Here is a 24,100-nt window from a genome sequence, read left to right as displayed (position 1 = left end):
CTTTTAATAAATGATAACCCAGCCAGGCTAAGAAAATACAAGACTGGGCTCTGAGCTAATATAAATCATAGCAGATGCATGGAAATAGAACTCTGCGGGTTTACATCAGCTAATGGGTCTGACCCAGGATTTATGCAATCCAGTTACATAAATCTCTTAACTGACGACTCATTTTGTAGAAATTCACCAATTCACCAACTAGTGTATCAACTCAAGGAACAATTAAGTGTCTGACAGCCTCACAGAGACTTTCTTAGATGTTTCTTTAGGTACAAAATCATGCCACCTTTTTTGCAAAACACACCCATAAGTACCCACTCAGCCTGTAATGGAGCCTGCTGTTCTTAAGAGAGAACAATCACTAGACAGCTCCTCACTGCAAAAACAAGACAAATGGTCAGTCTTATAACAGCAGACTTGTCTAGACTGAGCAAAATTACATGGACCAAAAAACAGCAAAAAATATCAGGGTTATCAAACTCCCTTCATGCCCTGTTGCTTAATCCCACTGTGCACACACAGTCACAAATGAATTTGTGCTCACCCCAGCAGCCTGATCTACTCCTCAGTGTGGCTTAACAGTAATACATTGATAGCATCAATGAGATAAAAATAGAAAAAAACCTAACTCCCACTCCAACCAAAGCAAGTCCTATTTCATAACTTAGAGCACTTGCTGACACAAACCCAGGCCTTTCAGAGGAGGTGGTAGGTTCATCATGGTTAAACCCAGGCTGCACTCTGAGCACATGGCAGATAGAAACGGGTTTTTATGAGCTACTCATCCTTACTTCTCCAATTCTTCTATTTTGTCTTTGCCCTAAGTGACTTATTTCTCACCATTTTTTCTCCCTCAAATTTGAAAAAATATCAATTGACCAAAGAGTCTTTCACAGCACACCCTTCCTGTGACACAGTTTCAGTTCATCTCTACAGTTGTGCTGTTTTTCCTATAATTTGACCTTGAAGCTTTCATCTCTGGCAGATGAGTTCCAATATCTCCTGAAACGCTTGCATTATAGTGCTCATTCCCACATGGAAGCAGGAACTCCCAAACACCCAGCCAGGATGAGGTGGAGAGGAAGCAGCATCACCTGTGCCTTTCAGCAGAGGTGTTGTCACCTCCACAGCCTCTGGCTGGTCACTGGACCAGTTTGAGGGAACAGCTACACGAAAAACCATTTCCCCATGGTGTGCACTGACTCCCCAGACCCTGAAGTGGATTTGCAGAGTACTTGGCTCTGAAGGGCTTTAAAATGCTCCTTGAAATGGAAACAACTTCTTTATAGCTCAGTTTCTTTTTTTCAAGCAGAAAATGATTTTTTTCTTTCCTTCTTAATGTAGGCCTCATATACCAGGGAAAAAAGTCCTTCAGGATGAAGACATGCTGAAAAGCCCAGTGAGTGGTCAGACTCAAACTATTAAGATCAGTTTTATTTTGAGAATTTTTGTCATTCCTTTTCACTAGGGGTATTGAAATAGGTCCAGGCATGTCACAAAGTCTCACTCATGCTACTCTTGCCAGCTGTGACTGGATATTAGGATAACCTATTAAAATCTAAAATAAATAATAATAATATAAATAAAATAACTTAAAAACATAGACAAAACTCAAAACCCTAACAAAGACAAACTCAAAAACATAAAGGTCAGAATTAAGGAACAGATCCTTGAGAGCCTGGCCCTGTTGAATGCACTGCTGTGGAAAGGCTGAAATGCAGAAATATCACAGGATTTAGTCACATCTCCTCCTCCAGGGAATTTTCCTTGACTCTGGTGTATCAGACCCTGTCTGCTGCTGATCTTTGGTTGGTGCCACAAAGTACCCATTACACCTCTGCTCTTTCACACGAGGGACCATGAGGTTTCTGCTGCACTTCACTCTGTGCTTAGGCGCCTGTCACTGCCTGGTCTTACAAACAAAAAGTTTGACTGAGCCCTGATTCCTTTATAATTCAGCTTCTAAGAAAAACAGCTTCTCAAAAAAAAGAAAAAAAAAAGAAAAAAAAATCCCCTCTGTTTGGCAGGCTGTTATTTTCAGACTAAATAGCAACAGAGCAGGTTGTTCTTGGCTCTTGCTCCACATATGATATAGATGCTGGCTGTTCTTCAAACGCATTTAATGATCCCATGCTATGTATGAAGAAATACAAATAGTAAGTAAAGGCAGAAAGGCAGGTGCATTTTATTTGGCAGTTAAAAGATGCTCACCATTTAAAAGTGAATATAGTACAAGTTATCTGTGCAATAAAGTGAATTTATTGAGCAGAAAATAGTTTGCTTCATACAGTAAATCATTTTATGTATTATAACAATTTTTTTTCTTTTCAGTATCAACTTGAGCTATTCCACACTGAATACAATTAAATACGAATTGTGCCTGGAAGGACACCAGTTCTTTCTACTTTTTTAAATATACAGGAGGCAAATATTCAAGTCTCTGCTCTCATCTATGTGTGGTGTATAATATATATATATCTCTGCATTATTCCTATGAGAAATGCATCCACTTAACCAATGCTCCTCCTACAGTTTCAACTGCACAACTCTTGTTTCAGTTTCCAAAATTCAGATTATCTCCCCACTCCATATGGTGACTGTGCTTTTATAAAGCTTTCCCAAGTGTGAGGTTAAAACCTCTGGGTGCTCTTAGGCACTCAACTGCTGGGTTGTTTTCTTTCAAAAAGCCGAGCAGCTAATAGTTACTATAAAGTTGTTTATTGCAGAAGCACATCAGTCTCAAAGGCAAAAACAAAACAAAGCAATGGCATAAAAGCAAGTGGCAAAAAGCAATGGAAAAAGCAGGTAGCAAAATGCAATGACAAAATGCAATGGCATAAAGCCATGGCATAGAGCACCAGCTCTCCCTGATGCATGTTCTTTTATAGAAACTTTCCAACCAGCTAAGACACAAACTCTGACCACTACTTCTTAACCTATTAGAATTCCGGTTTCTTAGCACGCCAGGCTACGTATAAAGTATGTACATGGCCTGTCTTGTTCTAACTGAAAAATGTAAGCAATATTCTTAACTCTAACTCTATTATGTCTGAAGTGAGGTTCTTGGAGCCTCGAAGGAAACACTAGCATGTTTTTCAACCTTCACTAGAACATGTACTACTTCTCAGGCATCTAAGACCTTTTACTTAGTGAAATCATTTAAAACTTATTCCACTTGCTTACTTACTTACTTACTCCATCTCTTCACTTACTCATTCCATCTACTTACTTGCTTGCTCACTCATGCTAAAAAACCTAAAGTTTCACCTCTGCCTTATGTGTGAGTGGCTTAACATACTTCAATCCATCCAAAGGTTTTAATTCAACCCTGCACTCTGATCTGTCTCTGAAGGATTCAGAGAAACTCCTGACTTACTGACTCCAACACCCAAGGACCACTGAGAACCAACATTTTGAACTTCTTTGAAGACTCTCGTGCTAACATTGACCTGGATGAAGTGATATATCAGTTTCTACTATTACTGTTTCTGAGCACCCTCTCTTCATGTAGTAAATGTTCCATTAATATGTCTAAATGTGTCTGCTCTTCTCCAGATATCTCACATTATGAATAAAATACCAGGCCAGACAGTTCTTGACAATGTAAGCTTTTAGAATAAAACAAAACATAAATAAACAGGCAAAAAACTACCCCAAAACCTACAGCACAACTTTGTATAAGTCACATATTCAGTCTTTTTTAAAAGAAAAATGCATAAAAGTACCTCTTACATTTGTTGACAAGTAAGATTCATTCCCTCCATACAGATATTAATTCCAATAATTTTTCAGCTCTTGTTTTATTTCCTGGATGTGCAGAGATAGAAGAAAAAAACCAACAAAACAGAACAAAACACATCTCAAAACCCCACAAAACACAAGATTTTTATTTGAATTTTCTTTTCAAAAACAACATTGAACAGGTTGGGTCAATTTGAAATATTTGAAGTATTTGAAACTAAATTCCATTAGTTATCACCAAGCAGAATTTCAGAAATGGAAAATTCTTTAAATAAGGAAAAAATTACATTGAGAAATAATTTAAAAGTTGCAATAATATCCCCTTGGATACTGAGAGAAAAAACCTGCAGAGATACTTCTTTAGGAAAAGAGAAAAAAAGACCACTTAGAGAGCAAATTTTTTCACTGTGAGTTACTTAAGAATGAGGGAAAGCATTCTTTGACTTTTTTTTTTTAATTAGACTTTTCCAATTGCCAAGAAATTTCAAGGTCAGTACGTTAAAAAAAACCTCTTAAGTCCATGTTTTATTGTTGGAACATCTTCTGATAGCTAATCAAATTTCAGGCTTTTAATCCTCCTGGCCATTTAAACTTTTAGTATCTCTCATATTTTTATCTATGCTTTGGAAGCCTCATATCTATGTTTTTCTAAGCAAAATGCAAATAAAGAAAGAAAAAGTCAAATGGAGATATGGGTAGTTTAGATGTGCTTTGCTATGGGTTTATCTTGTCTGTTTACTTTAGAGGCAGTTTAAATGAATCATTCAAGCATTATATTTATCCAGTATTTTCCAAGGTTTCAACATCAGAAGCAAAATTTCTCAGGATTTTTTCTGAGGATTTTTTTCAGGATGAAGATTTCTCAGCTAGGATGCAATGGTTAGTTTAATTAAATTCTTCATCCTGTTTTTGCCATGTGTGCATTTTTTTATCTGTGGTCATCTCCAAACCACAAATAATCCAATTACAATTTGAGAGATTCTTCCTTTTTACAAAAGAAGAAGAAGGAAGAAAAGGCCATGGCCAGAAGAACCATGAAAATTCCTTAGACAGATAGATTACACTGAAATTTAGGGTGGTACAGTTTTACTAATAACTTTTATTTTTAAATATCTTTAAAAGGAGGTAAGTAAATGCCCGCAGGAGGAATCATCTGTCTGCCAGAAGAGATTAATCATTTTTGATACTTGGAGCAAGCAAGTTGTACTGACACAGGAGCCTATGAAGAGTTTCCTTTTTCATTCCCTTCTCTGAGGGAAAATTTCCTTGATAAAAAAATTACCTGACTGCAATGTCTGACTAAAAATATTATTCACTAGGCATATTTCAAAATAAATATTTCAAACCCTCACTCCCCAAGATAAAGAAATTTATTTTTATTTCACAAGGACTGGGCATTATAATAATTTATTTTATTCAAGATTTTCTTATCTGACTTAGCAGAAGTAGCTTACTTGTCCTGGATATCTAAACAGAAGAGTTTCTACCAGGTGCTGTATTTTGCTCTCTTTAAGGTGAGCAGAACTTCTGAAAAATAAGGTCCTTTCCACACCTAAAAAGGCAGATTTTCAGAGCTAAATACTCAGATGGCCACTTGCTGACCTCTAGTTGGAAACCTGCCTGTAAACTGGGAGGTTCGATGGTCAAAGTCCTCAAAGCTGCCCATGGGTTCTCGTGTTTGTGTGCCAAATTCCAGCCAGCAAAACAAAAAAAACAAAACCAAACCAACCAACCAACCAAACAAAAAATCTTACCACAAGAAAACTATTTTTGGCAAATTCTAGAAATCTCAGTTAATATTCTAATTTCTCCAATGCTATTATTAATGTCACTGCTGGAAATGAGATTGGGCTGCACAATTTTGGGTCGAAAGATGCTGGAAAATCAAGTGTTCTCTCATAGTCCACAGCTTGAAGAGGGACACCTGAGATGAACAGCAAAATCCACACAGGGTCTCTGTGAATTAATGGGAATAGACTCTGTGGAAGTGTGGGCACTTCCCAGAATGTGAAGTGATTCACATTCCCAGAAATAGTGAAATCATATTTTTCAAGCATGGCATAGTGGGCAAGAAAATGTAGTACACTCAATTTTTTATCTCTTTTTTTTTCTTTTTTTTTTTTTTTCTGTACATCTGAGTCAGACTGCCAGTTTAAGCTGAAAAGTGTTTTCCTAAAATTTTAGTTCCTCTGAGGAACAAAGGCTAAAGGGTCATGATGTTTTTCTAGGATTTGAGTATCTCTAAAGCAAATGTGATCTTAGAGGAAATCAGGGCTAAACTCTCTTCAGGAAATTCTGTTAATCTGAGACAACAAACTCATCAATGAAGCTGAAAAATTACTTTGCACATGAAAATGGAGATCAGCAGAAGCAGAACAAAACGTGCATTTTTAGTATTACAAATATATACTCAAGCCAGGAGTTATGAAGCTGGAAGAGTTCAGCCAAATGTGTTGTTTTCTGAAAGTGCTCTGTGACCCAGAGGGAACTCTGGCATTCCCAGCAGCTGATATAGCTGTGAAATCTGAAATTGCCAGATTTAGGAACTGCAGAAATTGAGCTGGGAAGGCTTACACACAACATCTCTTGAGCATTGCCCTCCCAGTTGTTCAGGACTGGAATTTAAAAAGATCCAGCTAGCTGCAATTAGCTTGGAGTTTGTCCCTCCTTCATCACTTGGAAGTGACTCTCTGAAGTGTTTTGGAAGAGTATTTTGCTAAATAATGGATCAAGCAAACCAGATAAGGTTTGCGATTTAAATCTTGTACAGACTGCATCCAACTGACCCAAATTCACTAAAAATTTAAAAAACAGAAGGAAAGAAAAAGGTTGTACATGATCACATCCATGAGGTTTGAGGATGGAATGCTTTCTGAATGGGCTGCTACTTCGCTCTGGTTTTGGTGGTTTATTCCATTAAATGCCTCCAAGAAGGACTTGAGACTTGAAATATGTAGCTCAAGTTTGCATTTTTTGAGGGGTTGCATATGCCTGAGCTACCCACAAATTCAGATACGTGGTTAATAACAAAAAGAAAATGTTTTTTTGGTAAGATTTACTCTGGACAGTTATCAGTTCTCTGGTCTAGGTCAAAAATTATTTAAATCTTGGTTTGAGCTGAAAATGACAGTCCTCATAAATTTATAGTGTTTCCTTTTGCTCTGACACACAAACCTGGACAAATATAAAGTACATTCCAACAAGAAGTTTGCAAATACTGGTGGAATTAGTGGCAGAAGGATCCAAAAAAGTGATTTCTGTGATGTAACATATTTAACCATAAGACCTTTGAAAATGCTTCCCCTCTGCACAGATAAAGGGAGAGCAAACCAAACCAAAGTCAAACCATCTTTACGTTATGGAGCACAATCAACATTTTGAGTGTATAAATAAGAGAAGATGACCCCTAATTTCTACTGAAATTTGTCATATTGCTCAGAATTTTTTTCTCACGTGGATCCAGATGAATCTACACATGAACTTTTGATCCCCTGCAGAGCTGACTCACAGTGAAATGGAAATCAGGACTGTCTGTAAAAATGTATCCCATGAAAAATACAATTGAGTTGGGATCAGATATGGCTTCTTCCACATGTCTATGGATCACAGAATTTTGAAGAGCAGTTCTACCATTTCTCTTCAAATGCAAGACTGTGGATTTTTGTAGCTCCTTGTCATTTGCAACAATCTGTGCAAAAGAAACTCCAAAATACCTGTTATTTTGGGGTTTTTGAAAATACACACTGAATGTATAAAAATATTTATCAATGTCTAATTAATTTGCCATTTTTTTCTACTAGCAGCAAGACATTATGCTCTCTTATTTTGTTGAATGTATATGGTATTCAGTGAATTCAGAACTCAGAAGGGCTTGGCAATAGGGATTTCTCAAATATGGGATTAAATATAATGTCTCCCCATTTTTTTTATCTACAATTATCTGTCAAATCCACTATCAAGTGGATCAAGCTCCATCATAGTTGTAAAACTCCAAACATAAACAAAACAATACATCTATGGGTCTTTTGAAATGTAGAAATGGTATTTATTTTCAGATCTTTAGTATGGAGCCAGGTGCCCAGATTTTCTGGGCATTTTTAAAAAAAACATTTTTCAAGCAAACAGTTTAGACACAAAACCACCCTATGATCTTGGGGAAGATTTCATGTGAATTAGTTTTACAGGTATTTTTTAATATTCGATGGTATATTTTTATTGGTTTAGTATTAGTCTGTGTGCTCAAAAATGGAAAGAATTACATAAATGTTTGAGCTCTAAAGCAATAGATTTGAAAGCTCTGAGTGTCATATAATTCAGATTTTTGCAGACTTCATGACCATTAGCAGAAGATAAATATTAGCCTTTAGTGAGTATGTGATATCACTCTAGAAACAAGCACCTAACCAGTGAGTGTGCTTTGAGTGTGCATTCCCCCAAGAGAACAAAAGAATTTTGCATTTTAAGTGCCACATGATGTGACATCATGTGACCAAGATTACTAATTTAAGTCACACGTGGTCTGAAAAAAATATGTTTTCTCAAATCCATTGTTTTCCCCTCCCCATCCTTACCTCCAGACAATTTGGAGGGAATATAACAAAAATAACCCAAAAGAACAGAAGAAATTCATGCCATGCCTGACATTCTGGGGTTTGGTACTGCTAACTCCGGAATAAGATTTAATGCTTTATTGTTCTGGTTTGGCTCATTTGACACTTGGTGAGGAGGGAAGAAGCCACCCACGGAAATGATTTTTCTGCGAGGAGCTGCTGAGAGCTTCCTCCTTGTCCAGCAAAAAGCAGAGACTGGTTTTGAGAACCTGTTAAACCACTGGGAAAGCTGAACACGCCTCTATGAACACATATGTTAAAAACGAACAAGCCCAGGAAAAATCTCTCTTGGTTTCCAGCCTTTAGAGAAAGAAATCCTTCCCCTCCCGGCCTGGTGTCTGAGCAAGGGAGGGGAGGCCATGGGACCCCGGCCCGGGGCAGGCCATGGCTGCTGACATCTCACTGACATTAAACCCTGCCCTGCTGCCAGCCTGGGCCAGGCCATGGCTGCTGACATCTCACTGACATTAAACCCTGCCCTGCTGCCAGCCTGGGCCAGGCCATGGCTGCTGACATCTCACTGACATTAAACTCTGCCCTGCTGCCAGCCTGGGCCAGGCCATGGCTGCTGACATCTCACTGACATTAAACTCTGCCCTGCTGCTGGCCTGGGCTGGGCCATGGCTGCTGACATCTCACCAACATTAAACCCTGCCCTGCTGCCAGCCTGGGCTGGGTCATGGCTGCTGACATCTCACTGACATTAAACTCTGCCAGCCTGGGCCAGGCCATGGCTGCTGACATCTCACCAACATTAAACCCTGCCCTGCTGCCAGCCTGGGCTGGGTCATGGCTGCTGACATCTCACTGACATTAAACTCTGCCAGCCTGGGCCAGGCCATGGCTGCTGACATCTCACTGATATTAAACTCTGCCAGCCTGGGCCAGGCCATGGCTGCTGACATCTCACTGATATTAAACTCTGCCAGCCTGGGCCAGGCCATGGCTGCTGACATCTCACCAGCATTAAACCCTGCCCTGCTGCTGGCCTGGGCCGGGCCATGGCTGCTGACATCTCACCAGCATTAAACCCTGCCCAGCCACCAGCCCCAGCCCAGCCGGGCTCCACCGGGCCCCGGGAGCAGCTCCAGGCTGGGCCAGGTCCCCTCTGCCACAGCCTGTGGGGCCAGCAGGGGCCAGCCCGAGCCCCGGCGGCTGCCGGGCACAGGGAGGGGAGGCCATCAGCGCTGTGGCTGGGACTGAACGCAGCAAAAGCCAGAAAACAGCTGAGTGGCCAAAATGGCCACCGCCATTCTGGCTGGGCCCCTTGAAAATCCTGGCACAGCCCCTCCAGCGTGGTCTGAGATCCATCACCACGAGTGCTCCGGCCACCACCCAGGCAGAGATATTAACTCTTTCACTGTACAGATGAAACTTGCAGACCTTCAATCCTCTCTGCAGGGAGAAAAAAGGACAGAGTGAAGGCACGTATAGAAACAACACGAAGACACCAAGGTCAGTAAAGGAATCAGGTCCCACATGGGAGGAGAATGAGGAGATACCTTAGTTTTAGGCTGAAAATTCTTTTCTCAGCCATGGTGATGGACTACTGAAATATCCCTGTAACTCACTGAAAAATATGGGAAGATGGAGCGTTCAAACTGTAGATATGAGCAAAATCACCTAAGCTGAAGCAGGCCAATGTTGAAATAGTTGTCATCTAATGAGAAGCCTGAACAGAGAGAGAGAAGAGTGATGAACACTCCTTGCCCCCAGGGAAGAAGAAGACCTCTGTTCCCAGAGAGAAGATGAGCTCAGAGATAGATGAAGAGAACTTTTGTTTTTGGACAGCTCATCCTTAAAATAGTACCCTTAAGCTGACATAGCCCATGAAGGCAGCTGTGAGAAGGCTTCACAATTGCAGATTCCCAGGCAGCTGCTATTTGTGGAAATGAAAAGCCACAAGAGAACGTCTTTCTTGTGGAAAAGTCTCCATAGCATGACAAGAGAGACTCTTCTCCCTAAGGGAACTGAAGAAAGACTATTCTAGAGGTGATAAACTGAATTGTTCCTGTATTTGTCAGTGGGAAAGAAGAGAGGGTGGGGTGTGGAGGAGAAGTGTTCTGAAGACTTTATTCTGATTCTTATTATTCTTTTAGTTCTGTTAATAAAGTTTTTCTTTATGCCCTTTAAAGTTTGAGCCTGCTTTGCCTTCCTCCTAATCCTATCACACAGCAGGAAATGAGTAAATAATTCTAGTGAGTGCTCTGGTGATTTGGCCAGCACTAAACCCACCACATAAACAGATGTGCTGGCCGGGAAATCTCAAGCCAAAACCACTACATTTCTAAATGAAAATTATATTGTGGCATAAATATTGGTTGAATTACATATTATTTGGTTTATTTTTTCATGTTCTCCTTGCACTGGACCCCACAAAAAAACCCATAAAATTCCCCTCAATCCTTTCTACCAGTTTCAGAAATAAAACAGCTCTTCACAGTTTGGCTTCCAGTTTACTCTGTGTAGTTAAAGTGACCATGAACTCACATCGACATGCTAAAAACACCTTCAGAGCTGTCTTTAGACAGCAAGTCTTCTCTACATGGTTGTTAAGGTATATTACTAAGATCTATAATTATCATAATTTAAATGTTCAAAAATGTCCTGGTCCTTTATTCCTTGTCCTTCAACAATACCTGAGGAAAATGTTGAAATGTTGATCTGATTTCATGTGGGCAACTGGGATTTCTCTGAGCATTCACTGTAGGCTTCTGTTACAAACAGCAGGTTGTGCTTGGTGAAGCCCAGTGCAGAGTATTTAGCTCTCCAATATCTCATTTATAATAGAAGATGCTGCAGAAAAACGAAAAATTGCCACTTTTCAAGCTACCCTGTTTGTCTCTTTATAAACACCCAGCAGTGAAATACTTTAAATTACTGTTGCTTTTTAAATGACCGTTAGGCACAAAGGCCAAAAGAATTTTCTTTCATTGGTGAACTGCATCTGGAACACCTGAGACCAGAACTCATTCCCCTGCTCTCCAACAGCTGAAAACAGAAGCGGTCTAATCATGCACTGCCTCCTGCACATTTTACTGTCAATTCAGATGACTCACACGTGCAAATCTGGCCTATGTTCATCAGGTGAAAAGGTCATATGAACTCCTCCTCTATCTCTCCTGCTGATCAAATCCTGGTCAGAGCAAATCCCCTCCACAGACTCAGGACTCTTCCTCCTTTTTTTATGTACAAAAGGGACATTATGCATTTATGTACACAAGGGACTAAACCTCAGACAGGGTAGGGCTAAAGAGTCTCATTTATCATTTAAAGCTAGTAGAATTAGAGGAATTGAAAAGACAACACTGATATGAGAAGTCAGAATGTTCACCTCTTGTAGCAGATGTAAAGAACAGAAATAAAAGGAGCAAGTGTTCTCATTACATGGTGATGTACAATTTTCAGGCACTTTGGAGACAAAGAATAATGCAGTGACATTGGTCTGAACCCCTCTAAATATGGTCACTTAAAATTCCAGTGATGGTGCAGTAACTTTTTTATTTCTGAAAAAAAAGGAGAGGGCAATTTTTGGAGCGGTTATTATCTCAAATTGCAAAAAGCAGGGGGCCAAAATCATCCATAAAGAAAGTTACTTAAAATCCCAATATCTTGATCCTAGTGGAAACTTTGACAAAACTGCAGCACCTTTTGGATTGAAGGTCTGGGATGGAAATGAAGCTGCTTTAACCTGATCAACCCATTTCCCATCAAATGGATTTACCACATATGCTGTAGAAAATAACCTGCAGATATGAAAATTTTATGTTTGAAGGATTATCCTGTGTCACCAATGAGTTTCTTTATGAGGAATAAATCAGACATAAAGCTGTTTAAATTATTTCCAGAACAGAGATGAAAATTTCAGAATAAGATACTTTCTCAGATTTCAGTCTCTCTGCTAAAGACTTATCCTAAAACCTGCTGGAGCCTTTGAAGAGATTGTGGGGTTTAGTGCATATTCCTGCCTTCTGGCAGTGATGTGTGTATTCCAGTGGGGTGCTAGGGAACACTACAGGAATTTTTCTTATTTTCTTTCTTTGAATAATATCTGTATTAAGTTTGCATGACCTGGTTTTGGTAGCAGGGGAGCTATGGAGGTGGCATCTGTGCCAGAAGTGTGCCAGAAGCTTCCTCTGTGTTCAGCAGAGCAGCTGGCCAGTGCTGGTTCAATTACAAATGGTGTTAATGCCTCTGTGATAACAACATATACATATATTTAAAATAAATACTATATATACCATATATGTATTGTATTTATATACAACAAATATAGATATTCGTATCTAACAAATATATATATATCAATTAATATCCCCAAATTCAGTCTGTTTTTCCCATGATAGTATTTGCTGAGTGATTTCTCCTGGTCCTTATCCCAACCTATGAACCTTCTGCTACATCTTCTCTGTCCCCAGCAGCTGCACCAGAGAGGCCTCTGGCTTCTGTCATTGTCCCTTCTCAAAGGTTGTGTGACACACAGAAGCAGAGCATCTGGGCTCTAGACATCTTTCATCACACATCTGAAAATATATGGCAGGAGGAAATGTAAATTAAAACTACTTCTCACTTTACTGGTAGAAAATAATCCAACCTTAGCAATCTTTTTTCCCATTCCAAGCAGCTTAAAGACAAAATATAAAACAGGATTGATTTGATTTGATTTTAAATTCTGTATTTTACAACAGAGAACAAAACCCAGAAAATTATGTTACTTATGTTATTATGTTATGTTATGTTCTTAAAATACACAATTTAATTTTTGCTAAATTAGAATTGAGGATTTCTTGGCCCCTCTGAATTTCTTCTCAGGTCAAGCTGTGGGAACAGCAGAGATTTATGGAAGATTACAACTGATCTAAATGTCTTTGAGAAGCTCCAATGGCAGAAGAGAGCTGCTCTCTCTAACCCACCAAGAAGCACCCATAAGGTTCAAGAAGCTCGGTGCTCCACTAACAAATCTATGAAAGTCATCCCAGTCTTCCTGGAAGGCAGCAGCCTCCCCCTCACTGCTCGCTCCCACAACATTTGTTAGGAAGGAGTTTTGCCCATTCTGGCCAAACTGTATAAAGAAGCCTGCATGGAGGATGCCTGACTGGAACTTTGGACTGTGAGTTAAGGCCACCTAGGTAAGATAAATGGGACACTACTGTTCAATCATCTCAGGTTTAGGGAGACGTAAACAAGGCTGAGGGAAAAGAATGCATCCCCAAGAAAGTCAAAGCCAGCAGAAAATCATCTCAGGCAGTTTGGTATGGCTGAGGCCACAGCCACAGAGGCCAGGTTTGGACAGAATCCCTCTGCAATGAAAGGGGAAGGGGGAGAGTTTTGGGTGTGTGGTGTAACCTCTGGTCAGAGGCAGAGAACACCCATCCTTCCCCTACACAAACCAGCCCAGCTGTGGAACTCCCAGCCCTGGGAAGGTCACATTCACTGGACATTCCAGCTGAGGGGGTGTCAGAATCCATCAGAGAACCCCTGCAGTGCTCCTCACAGGCCCTGCACGACAGGACTGCATGAGATGCAAAGTGATGGCACAGATCCAGAGCCTCTTGGAAGAGACACAGTCAAAACCCTCCCTCCATTCCTCTCTGGGGGAAGTACCAGGGCATTCCCTCATAGCTTGAAATATATTATTCCATTGGATTCTGTGTTTGTGGGGGGAATCTAACCATCAGCTGGAGAGAATCATTGGGATGTTGGTGGGATCTAGAGTGGTGATATCTCCTACTTAATCTGTCTCTGTCACTATCTTTCTGTCAGCCCCCCATCTTTTCTCTTTCTTCCTTTTTTTCTCTCTCTCTCTCTCTCTCTCACATCATTATGATTTTAAAAAGTCCACACTGTTGAATTGGGCAACTGGTCCTGTTTGCACCTTAATTTGGACAGAGGCATTTCTAATAATTTTAATCCAAATCCTCGGCCAAGGACCCCCAGTGCCCCAGGACTGCAGGAAAAGCTCCTGAAGCCATGACCATGGAAGACCTTCTGGAAAAGTTTATAACCTATTGTCTTGGTTTGAAAAGACAGGTATTTGCTAAGGAAAGGCGAGAACTTCTTTTCTGAGATGCAGAGTGCAACCCCCTCCCTTCTAATTATTTTAGTTTCAAATCAGAGGCTTTCAGGCAGAAGATGTGGGGATAGGAATAACAGCTCTTTGCTGATATCTAACAAGGCAAACAGCAGAAACAACACCAGCTATAAAAACTGACACCAGAACAGAGCAGTGTAGCTCAGTTCCAGTCCCTTTTGGCCACAGGCTCCCTCTCCCTGCGCTCAGTTCCCGGTGCTGGGGGCAGGGCAGGGCCCGCGCAGTCGCAGAGGGCTGGAGTGATGGCGGCGGCCCAGGGCTGAGAGGGATGGAGGAGAGACTCCCCCCTCACGGTGTCGGTCGTGGGGCTCGGCAGAGTGCCCGGGGGTAGTAGGGTGAGGTGGGAGAGGAGCAGAGCGATGTCTGACAGCAGGGAATGTGGCTCCTGGTGTTGGGATGGCGGGGAGGACGCTGTGTAGGAGCCCTGGCCGTCTTCATCCGACTCCACCAGTGAGCGAGAGAATGAGAGTCTGAGAGCCCAGGCCCCTGTCCCACCTTTCCTTTTCCCATCTCCCCCTATCTCCCACCCCCCTGCAAGAGAAAACTATTGCTACTAAGGTGTAGCCACAAATACTTAGCATAACAATGGGAAAAATTCCACAGAAAGAAAAGAGAGCAATCCAACCCCCAATACCCATTGCTATCTGTTAGTCAAAATTGTTATGTACATGCATAGAGCTGTACAAGCACTATTTTTCAGAGATTATCCCTCTTCAAATTTATTTTGTTCTAACCAGAAAGAAGACAAAGAGAAGGTTCACTGCTGGAGCCAAATTATGCTTGCAGTTAGTGCAATATAAGTTACTAAGCTGGGGAAAGCAACAAGAGCAGTACAGCAAGAACTTCAAGCAATAAAAGGTAGAACCCCACCAAAAAGATCCCAAGTTGATGCAGTTACACACCTTGGTTTTGCCCAGGAAGTTTGTGGTGTTTTCTTTTTCTAGGAATGCCCCCACCTCCCTGCTGAAGATCAGAACGAGTCTGGGAGAGGGACAGCTGCCAACAGCTTTAAATCGAAGTGTGATGGACATTTTTCACTCAAGCTCTGTCCCCTCTGGAATAGATACAAGAGGCTTTTCCTTCCTTTTAATAATGTGTCTGTAGTGGGCCAAACGTTCACTTTTCTTAATACAGAAACCTTCTAGAGTTGAGATGGAGCTCTGGGAGAACTGATGAATTTTTTAATTGCCACCGTAATTGCTTGTATTGACAATTTACTAATGTTTGTGACTTGTCTGTATTCTCATCACAAGTGACTTGCTGGGAAACCAAGTACTAGTCAAAGAAATTTATTATATTTTTAAATTAAAAAAGTGGTGTAGGAAAATATTGATGTAGAATTTTTCTCAACAAAAACTTAGACATATTCGAAATCATGTTAACCTTCCCAGCTCTGCCTTGGGAGGTTTTAGAGTTACTGTGATTTAGCTACATTTTTCAGAGTTCATAATAAAGGAACTAAAGGATCCTAACAGAACACAATAAAAAAAATGTCCCATGAGGAATGGTTGACTTCACCTTCCTCATCTCCTTTTGCCAACAATGCTGTCACCTCAGCAGCAGTGGCATCATGGCCATGACTCTGAGAGGTGGCAGCTCTGTGACCCACACGGTGCTGCTGGCAGACCTGGCTGCTGCCTACTCAGGGCTCAGGTAGGCACCTGAGCTGCCTTGCTGCACGGCCAAATCCATCTCAATCCTGCAGTGCAGCCCAGAGGTGCTGCTCAGCTGCCACCTGCAGGACTTGCTGGAGGGCAGTGCCGTGAGCTGGAAGTGATGTGATTGTGGCAAAAGCAGCCAGGCTGATGCCACCAACATCTGGACCCAGTGGACCACTTTCTCTGCGTCCAAGAACGAGCCTGTGCAGAGGGTGTCCAGCAGGTACCAGTCCTGATGCCAGGGCAGCTGGCCACCAGGGGCATGGAGAAAGCACATCTGCCCCAGCAGCTGCTCCCCTGAGCACAGGCACTCCAGTGCCACACGGATGCGCCCGGCTGGAGGCTGCTTTGTGCTCTCTGGGGTGAAGGAGTGGCCGGGGGGTGGCCGCAGGATGACCAGCGGGCGGTAGGCGCTGCTGTCCTCCTGGATGCTCCAGGCTTCAGAGCTGCTGTCCGTGCCAGTGGCTGGGTGCAACTCTGGCATGAAATTCCTCCGGGAGAGCACTCGGCACACACCGAGGAGCTCGTCCACCAGCTCCTTCAGCACCTTCATGCTGGGCAGGCCCTGCTGTAGAATCACAAAGTCACAGAACAGTTGGGCTTGGGAGTGACCTAGAAAGGCGAGCCCGCAGCGATGAGCAGGGACATTCTCAACTAGACCAGGTTGCTGACAGCCCATTCCAGCCTTATCCTGGATGTGCCCCTTGGTGATGGGGTGGGCACAGCCAAAGTGCTGCCACCACTGCCTGCACCCTTGACCTTCTCCTTGCTCTCAACCTTCTCCTCACTGCCAACCTTCTCCTGACTGCTAAACTTCTCTGCTGCCACCCTTCTCCTGGCTACGGACTGTCACCCAGCTACTGGCATTCTTCTTGCTGTTGACCTTCTCATAGCCAAACTTCTCACTGCTGACCTTCTCCTCAGTGTGGAACTTGAAGCTGACAGTCTTCTTTCTCTTGACTCTCTCTTGCTCCCTGCAGCTGGCAAATCCACACTTCCTTCTCCTGAGCAGACCGTAGGCCATAGCTACCAGAACCAGGGCTGCTGCACTGCCCCAGAGCAGCCAGTGCTGTTTCAGTGCAGGACAGAGCAGGGTTTCCATTATGCCATTGGTCCCCTCAACCTCCTGCAGGAGCCGAGACATCTCCTGGTGCAGAAATTCCTCACGCTCCCACATCCGCTTCACTTCATCCTTATCAAATTCCAGGTCTACCTTCAGCCCAGTCTGGGCAGCTAAGAGGGCCAGGATGAAAGCCAGTGTTGGAGACATGGCCTGGTGGGAGAAAGGAGGCTCAGCACATCTGGCTGGGAGGGAGCACTGGGCTGACAGCACCTGGAATGTCCCCAGAGCCTCTCTGGGGGACAGTGGGAGCCCCAAGGCCCTCTTCCCCAGCCCTGGGGACAGTGCCCTGCCCTGAGGGCCCCTGCTCTCACTCTGGGTTTAAACCTCCAGGGCATCGTTCCCAGCCCCCATCCAGCCCAGCATTCCCCAGCGTGCGCACTCACTGGCTGTCACAATCCAACTGCCCGCTGCTGCCTCTGGACACAGGTGTCAGTGTGACCTGTCCTGTGTGATGTCACAGCCAGCAGAACCACGTCACTCAGCTGCCAGGCTGGCCGTGCCCCTGCTCACAGCTCCCACTGTGACCCATGCTCTGGCATGTCACAGCCCCCAGAGCCACCTCCCAGCCCACACGGCCCAGCCTTCATCCCTCAGCAGCTCCTGGGCATCCTCACCTTGAGTGCAAAGCCAGCCACAGGAGCCCTCCAGGGTGCTCTGGATCCAGGCTGCACACACCCTAAAGTCATCATTGAAAGGAACATGGGGACTGGAGCTGCATCTTCCTGTGCTGACCACCCCTGACTGCCCTCTAGGAGAACCTAAACCTCACCTGCTGCAACTCGAGCACATTTCCTCTCTTCCTATCCCTTGTTTCTTGGGAGAAGAGATCGATCCTCACCTGGCCACAGCCTCTTGTCTGAGAGCTGTACAATTTGGCTGGAGCACTCAGCAGCAAACCAAAGGGCAAACCAACACATGTGAAGTGTTACAGATTTTTTTTTTCCCTGCTGCTCTCTGGTGCAATATCACTGCCATGCTCCTGGGGAGAACGGGGACGCTTTGCTCAGAGCATTTCTTGTTTGTTTATCTGCACCAACTCTGCACACTTAGATTTGAGATTTGAGAAGTTCATTCTTGTCAGCACACATGATTCTGGGCTTGACACACAAGTGGTTCCAGTCTTTGGATAGTCCCCACCTGACCTGAGTTAAAGCATAGGAATGGTACATTCCTGGGAAGAACACTCCTGCTTTCCCAAAAAAATCCCTCAATTTCAGGCTTATTTATAGTTAAAAGTTTCTTGAAATTCAGAATGATCTTATTTCAGAAAAAAAAAAACCAAAACAGAACAAAATTAAGCCCAGTGAAGGAACCAACACATAAAATCAAATTTCAAATACCTACAACTCTTGAAATTTCACTTTCTGTGAAATTTCACCTCTACCATGATGAACAAATGGTAACAGCTTCAGGGCAACTCTTGACACATTTAACAGTGTGCCATGTTTGGTATCGTGCCTGCCAAGTGACTTTCTGAGTCAGACAGTGTGTGTGAGTTCAATTCAACTGAACAACATTGCCTGGTGCCATCGTGGATAGACACCTTTATATCTCCTGACTAGCATGATGTTGATAACCCAGCCTGGTTTCACACAGCAATTCTGCACTGGATTAAACTCCTGTGCTTTGGTGCTTCTGGGTTTTCAGGTTTCTGGTCAGCAATTCTTCAAGGCCTGGGGCTTTCCATTTGCCAATTCCATCCTTTAGGGAGGCAAACTCAGCCCTTTGCACAGTAACATGTAAGATATGCTATGAAAGACATCTCCATGACTGTATTTAGAATTTGTTGGTTTGCCAAGCAGAATATTGACAAGGTATGGGTGGACTGATCTCATTAGATCATGGGTGGCTCTCATTAGATATTGCTTCCCTCTTTCTTTAATTTCTTTACTTGCTATGCTTCCACTTGGAAAGACTCAGAACTTCAACTGCCCTTCCAGGGTTTGTCTCCTTTTTCATGCTATGAAAATACTTCATAAAGCATTTCTTGCTTCTGAGTATCAACCTGACTTAAGGCAATCAAGGCTTCAGGATTTTAAGAGCTCGGAGAATCCTCAGGGAAAAAACAATTAACAGGACTGCATTCATACCAAAGTAATTTTTCACAACATTTGCTGTGCAATGCACCTTAAAACTTCCAGTAATTTTGAGAAATAAAGGTGCAGAAAACAACCAACACCAAGAGGGAGACACTCAGAAATACAGAGCACAACAGAAGACCTTTGAGATGGTTCAGTAGGAAATGCCATGAGCAGTGACCAGAGCCCAGAGCTGCTCACTGCCACCACAGGGGCTCAGTCCACTCCTGGTTTGTGTTTGATCCCTGCTGGGTTCCCTTTGTCCCTTCAGCTGACACAGCCCTGGAAAGGACTCCATGCTCTGGTGCTCCCAGCTTGCTCCAGGCTAAATTCTTAGCAGCACTGAAAGAAGAAGTAAAACAGAGAGAAAAGAGAGCCATTTTCTGTCCTGCCTGGAAACTCTTCTCCTTCAGTGCCAGTGTCAGAGATCATCCCTCTGTCTGCTTGGCACTGTGCCTGCTGCATCCTCATCCCTGTCCCTTCCATCAGCTGGAACTCCTGCACATCAGCACTCGTGCTGTCCCACATCATGAAAAGAGAGAGCTGTGTGAGAATAGTAAAGATCATATTTTCTTGGCATTTGTAACAAGACACAAGAAGCATGAACCACAACAACTGCTTCTTGGATGTGAGAGAAGATATACATTCATGCGAAATTAAAGTGAAAAAATACTGTTGAGATCTAAATTTTTAATCAAATGCATTGACAATTTAACTGGAGCATAATTTGGGGTCCAGAAATTTCTTTGGTTTAAAATGAAGAAGAACAAAGAGGAGGTTCACTGTCGTTTGCAATTAGCGTAATATTAGTTATTCAATTAATACTAACTATTAGTCACAAATGCTGCAGGAATTGTTTCTTAGATGGTCTAGAGAGTGGATAAATTTTAGTTTCAGAACATGAGAAGGAAGGTATATGTTGTAAAAACAATTCTAGCTCTGCACACACCACTTCTCAGTGAAGTTTTTGCAGCCAACAGAAGTGTCAGCAGTCCATGTAACAGCTCTGCTGGGCAAACGTCAGAAATACTGCAGTGGACCAAACTGGACAGCCTAACATTATAGGAAAGTTATTCTAAAATTATAAAGGCAACACAAGTTTGCAAGAACGTGAGAAGATTAATTCATGTTGGAAAATAGCAAACAAAAAAATCAGAACTTGTTAGGTTGCTCCAAGCCAAAGAGAACAATGATAGAAGTCTGTGACATTTCTAAAACTCATAAAGGAACTCTATAAAACATGCATTGCCTTGCAAACAAAAGAACCAGCAAAATATTTGCAGGCCTCAGGAAAAAGAAAGTAAAGAATCTGCACACACTATTCAATTCAGCTCTGAAATTCCAGCACTCAGCTGAGGGCATTGGTTCCAAGAGCACCTGCTCAGCATGTTCTGAGGGAATGATTCAGTGTGATTGCACGTGGTAGCTGTTTCACAGAAACTCCAGGTCAGGGAGCCAATAGACTGCAGGAATATTTTGCATCTGTTGTGCAGACTTATTATCAGAAAAACTGTTCCCAGTGTCAACATTGCCAAGTTTTTGGTTAGGCAGGTGGAGACTTCCCAGTCTTTTGGTCTGCGTAGGGTGCCTTGCAGTGCAAGGTGAAGTCTGCGAGGGCAAGGAATAACGGAGTTCCTTGTAACGCACAGATTGTGAGATGAGCACGGGGGTCACAATGTTGGCACGATGGGATGATCTCACTGGATGACTCTGGTGCCGCCAGGGGCTGCATTGTGACTTCAAGACCCAACAGCGTTTTTACTGGGGCAAGTGCGGGCTCAGAGTGGCTTCAGTCTGGGCGGGTGGAGAGCTGCTCCTGGTGTTCACCGTGCTCAGCCCGCTGGCCAAGCAACCGCAGCCATGGCGACACAGGCGGGAGCTTTGCCCGAGGCCGGCAGCCAGACACAGACACGGCCCAGCCCCGGGACGCCATCAGCCCTGCTCAGCCCGGGACCTCGGCGGGATTCCTGTCCAGGGTGTGGGCGCTGCTTTTCGGTGGACTGACTCCCACGTGGGCCTGGTTGCGCCAGAGGCTGGTGGAGCTGGTGTGGCGGGGCGACAGCAGCGGGCAGAGGAGCAGAGAGCAGCGGCCCGGCCGGGCCGGCTGAGGATGGACAGGGAACAGCCGACCCTGCTGAGGACGGGCAGGGAACAGCCGGCCCTGCTGAGCACGGGCAGGGAACAGCCGGCCCTGCTGAGCACGGGCAGGGAACAGCCGGCCCTGCTGGGGATGGACAGGGAACAGCCAGCCCCGCTGAGCACGGACAGGGAACAGCCGGCCCTGCTGAACAGGGACAGGGAACAGCCGGCCCTGCCGAGCACGGACAGGGAACAGCCGGCCCCGCTGCGACTCCCGGCCAGCCCTCAGCCGGGCCTGTGCCCACAGGGCAGGAGCAGAGGCAGGAGCCGCGGCAGGGCCGCAGCCCAGCCCCTCCCCGCCCGGCCGCAGCAGGAGCCGCTCGCCTCGGAGGCTGCGGCGCTTCCGAAAGAGGAGGGCCCCGGCCTGCAGGACGGCCTGGAGCTTCGCAGCGAGAGGAGGCGCCGGCGCCGCGAACGGCAGCGCAGACGGCGCAGGTTCAGGAGAAGGAAATAAACTTTTCTTTCTCTGCCAGAGAAACTCTGGGCTCTGCTTTCTCTTCTGTCTCAGACTGGTGCTTCTCCCTGACCTCTGATCCCCATAGTCGGCCAGGGGCCCTGGAGCCCTTTCCAGGGCTGCAGGAAAAGCTTTGTTATAAATTTACTCCCCACAATGGGGTAGGCCGATCAATAAGGCAATTTATTAACTGGTTGATAAGGAAGGGGCAAGCAGCGCTGGGGCCGCGGGGAGTCTGCGCTCCACCAACACGTCCGTCCTGCCCCTGGTCACTGCCCCTTCTATCGGCAGCTTCTGGCGGGGCCGTGTCGTGCTCACTGTGCTGGGGTACAGCCCGGGCAAGCCCAAACACGTTGGCTACCATTGAAGCAGCAGTAGGTGCCCAACAGGTCTGGACAAGGCTCGAACACGTTGTCAGGTAACACTCCTGGCAAGCAGGTAACAGCAGTGACAAGTCTGTTCATGTCCCTACAAACCTGCGCTTCCTTATACATAAAAAGTGGATACAATTCATAACGATAGTGACAAAATAATAGAAAATACATAAAAACAGAAAGCCAACAATTTACAGCAAAATGATTTAAACAAATATAATGAATTCATTAGATTTTCCTGTGTCTCATGCCCATGCTTTACTTTGGGTTTAGTATTTTTGTTCAAGTTAAAAATTTTAAATTGATTGGTTGGGTTTTTCATTGGTTTTGGGTTTTATTTTGTTTTGTTTTATTTTGTTGGGTTTTTTGTTTGTTTGTTTGTTGTTTTTGTTTTGGTTTGGTTTTGTTACACTCGCTTTTCTTTACCATTCATGGCCATCCTGGAACTTGGTGTTCTTACATCCTAAACAAGCCCTTTGCAGGATGTGACCAGTTCCCAGCTAATCTGCTACCCTGGCCTTCCTTTCTGTTTCCCAGAAATGAACTTAGCAGCTGCACTCATGGGAGTCTCAGCAGAACATTTGCTTCTCAAGAGCTCTTAAGCAAAAAAAAAAAAAAAAAAAAAAAAATTTTTTTGTATGCAGAAAAGGAAGTGCTGACAAGCATAAGACACAAGGCTCTGACATAAGAGCTCCTGAGCCATAGGATTCTGTGCATTGCTGTTCCCAGCTACTTTGTTCACATTTTATAACCAATTCCAGACAGATCTGCTGCTGACAGGGTAAGAGGGATGTCTCAGCTTCAGCCACAGGGGGTGATTGTCAACAGTGGGAGCAAAAAGCAAACAAAACAAAACCAAGCTCACAAAAGCAAACACAGAGAACCAAAAATCCTTTATTTTGTTTGAACTGATTTTCCAGGCACAAGCTGTTTGCAGAGTTTTGGCAGACAAGGGAACATCTGCACAGTGCTGAGTCAAGGCTTTGAGTCAGCATCAGCTACAGGTGTTTCTCCTGTTCCAGGAGAGCTGGTGCTGATTTTTACCAGCCCTGGGTAGTTCATTCAGCTCTGCAGCAGAGCTGGGCACATGATGGACCTCAGGGACTCCTCAAGGGAGTAGAGATCTTGAGGGAGTTCATGAGGGGCACATTGGATGTGCCATTGCTACCATCTCTCCTAAAGCAGGACACCCCCAAATAAACAAATGCCCAACATGGCACAGTGTCTACAAAGTGTCAGGAGTCTTTGCTGTCATTGCTGTCTTTTGCTGTCCTGGCTGCTCCTACGAGGCTTCTCCTGCCCCACCTTGCTGGTCTGGCTGCCTGGGGTCACACCTGGCAGAGAAGCCAGAGAAGCCAGAGCCGGATCCATGGTGGTAGTAACCCCTTCTCATATTTTTTCTCGACATTTCCCTAATTTTCTGTTTCTTTTTCTTCCATCTTCCTTGAAAAAACAAAGTTGTATTATTGCTTTGGATTCCCAACATGTAACCTCATTTGTGTTTTAATCCTGCTTTCAGGTATATTTAGAACTAAATTTCTTTCTGCAATTGTAAATTGAGTCAAAACTTGCCTCTCTTTACCTTAAGCCTTTGAGAACCTCCTGCTTAGCTACTTCCCAAGTTAAAGTCATTGCCTTATAAATTCTAGAAAATTCAATAATCAAGATCATTCTTGCCTAAGAGTCACACATCTGTTGACATGAAGTTTCCAGCACACACTCATGTTTATGTCTACAGGGCTATATTGTAATGATTCCACATCCTCCCCCAAAATCTGTAATTCTTTAATTGGGGTTTGAATTTTGGATTGCCTTACATCTGTGCATGTGTT

At 43.8% G+C, this 24,100-nt stretch overlaps 1 protein-coding gene across 1 annotated transcript; it reads right to left on the bottom strand.

Annotated features, from left to right (window-relative positions):
• Positions 1-16,080: 16,080 nt before the first annotated feature.
• LOC148219665 (inositol 1,4,5-trisphosphate receptor-interacting protein-like 1) lies at positions 16,081-17,370 on the bottom strand. The gene is made up of 2 exons (XM_088157138.1): positions 17,044-17,370; positions 16,081-16,668 (listed from the first exon to the last, which is right to left on the bottom strand). The coding sequence occupies exons 1-2, from the start codon at positions 17,368-17,370 to the stop codon at positions 16,081-16,083; spliced, it is 915 nt and encodes a 304-aa protein (XP_088013264.1).
• Between the last annotated feature and the right edge of the window lie 6,730 nt (positions 17,371-24,100).

The sequence above is a fragment of the Sturnus vulgaris genome, chromosome Z (assembly GCF_052056855.1).
Source record: "Sturnus vulgaris isolate bStuVul1 chromosome Z, bStuVul1.hap1, whole genome shotgun sequence".
Taxonomy (NCBI): domain Eukaryota; kingdom Metazoa; phylum Chordata; class Aves; order Passeriformes; family Sturnidae; genus Sturnus; species Sturnus vulgaris.
This window is presented reverse-complemented; position numbering and strand designations above follow the sequence as displayed.

Excerpts from the sequence above, each read along its gene's own strand:
- LOC148219665 (XM_088157138.1), bottom strand. The coding sequence starts at position 17,370 with ATGTCTCCAACACTGGCTTTCATCCTGGCCCTCTTAGCTGCCCAGACT. Across the intron at positions 16,669-17,043 it reads GAGTCAAGAGAAAGAAGACT|CAGGGCCTGCCCAGCATGAA; the intron begins GTCAGCTTCAAG and ends GTGATTCTACAG.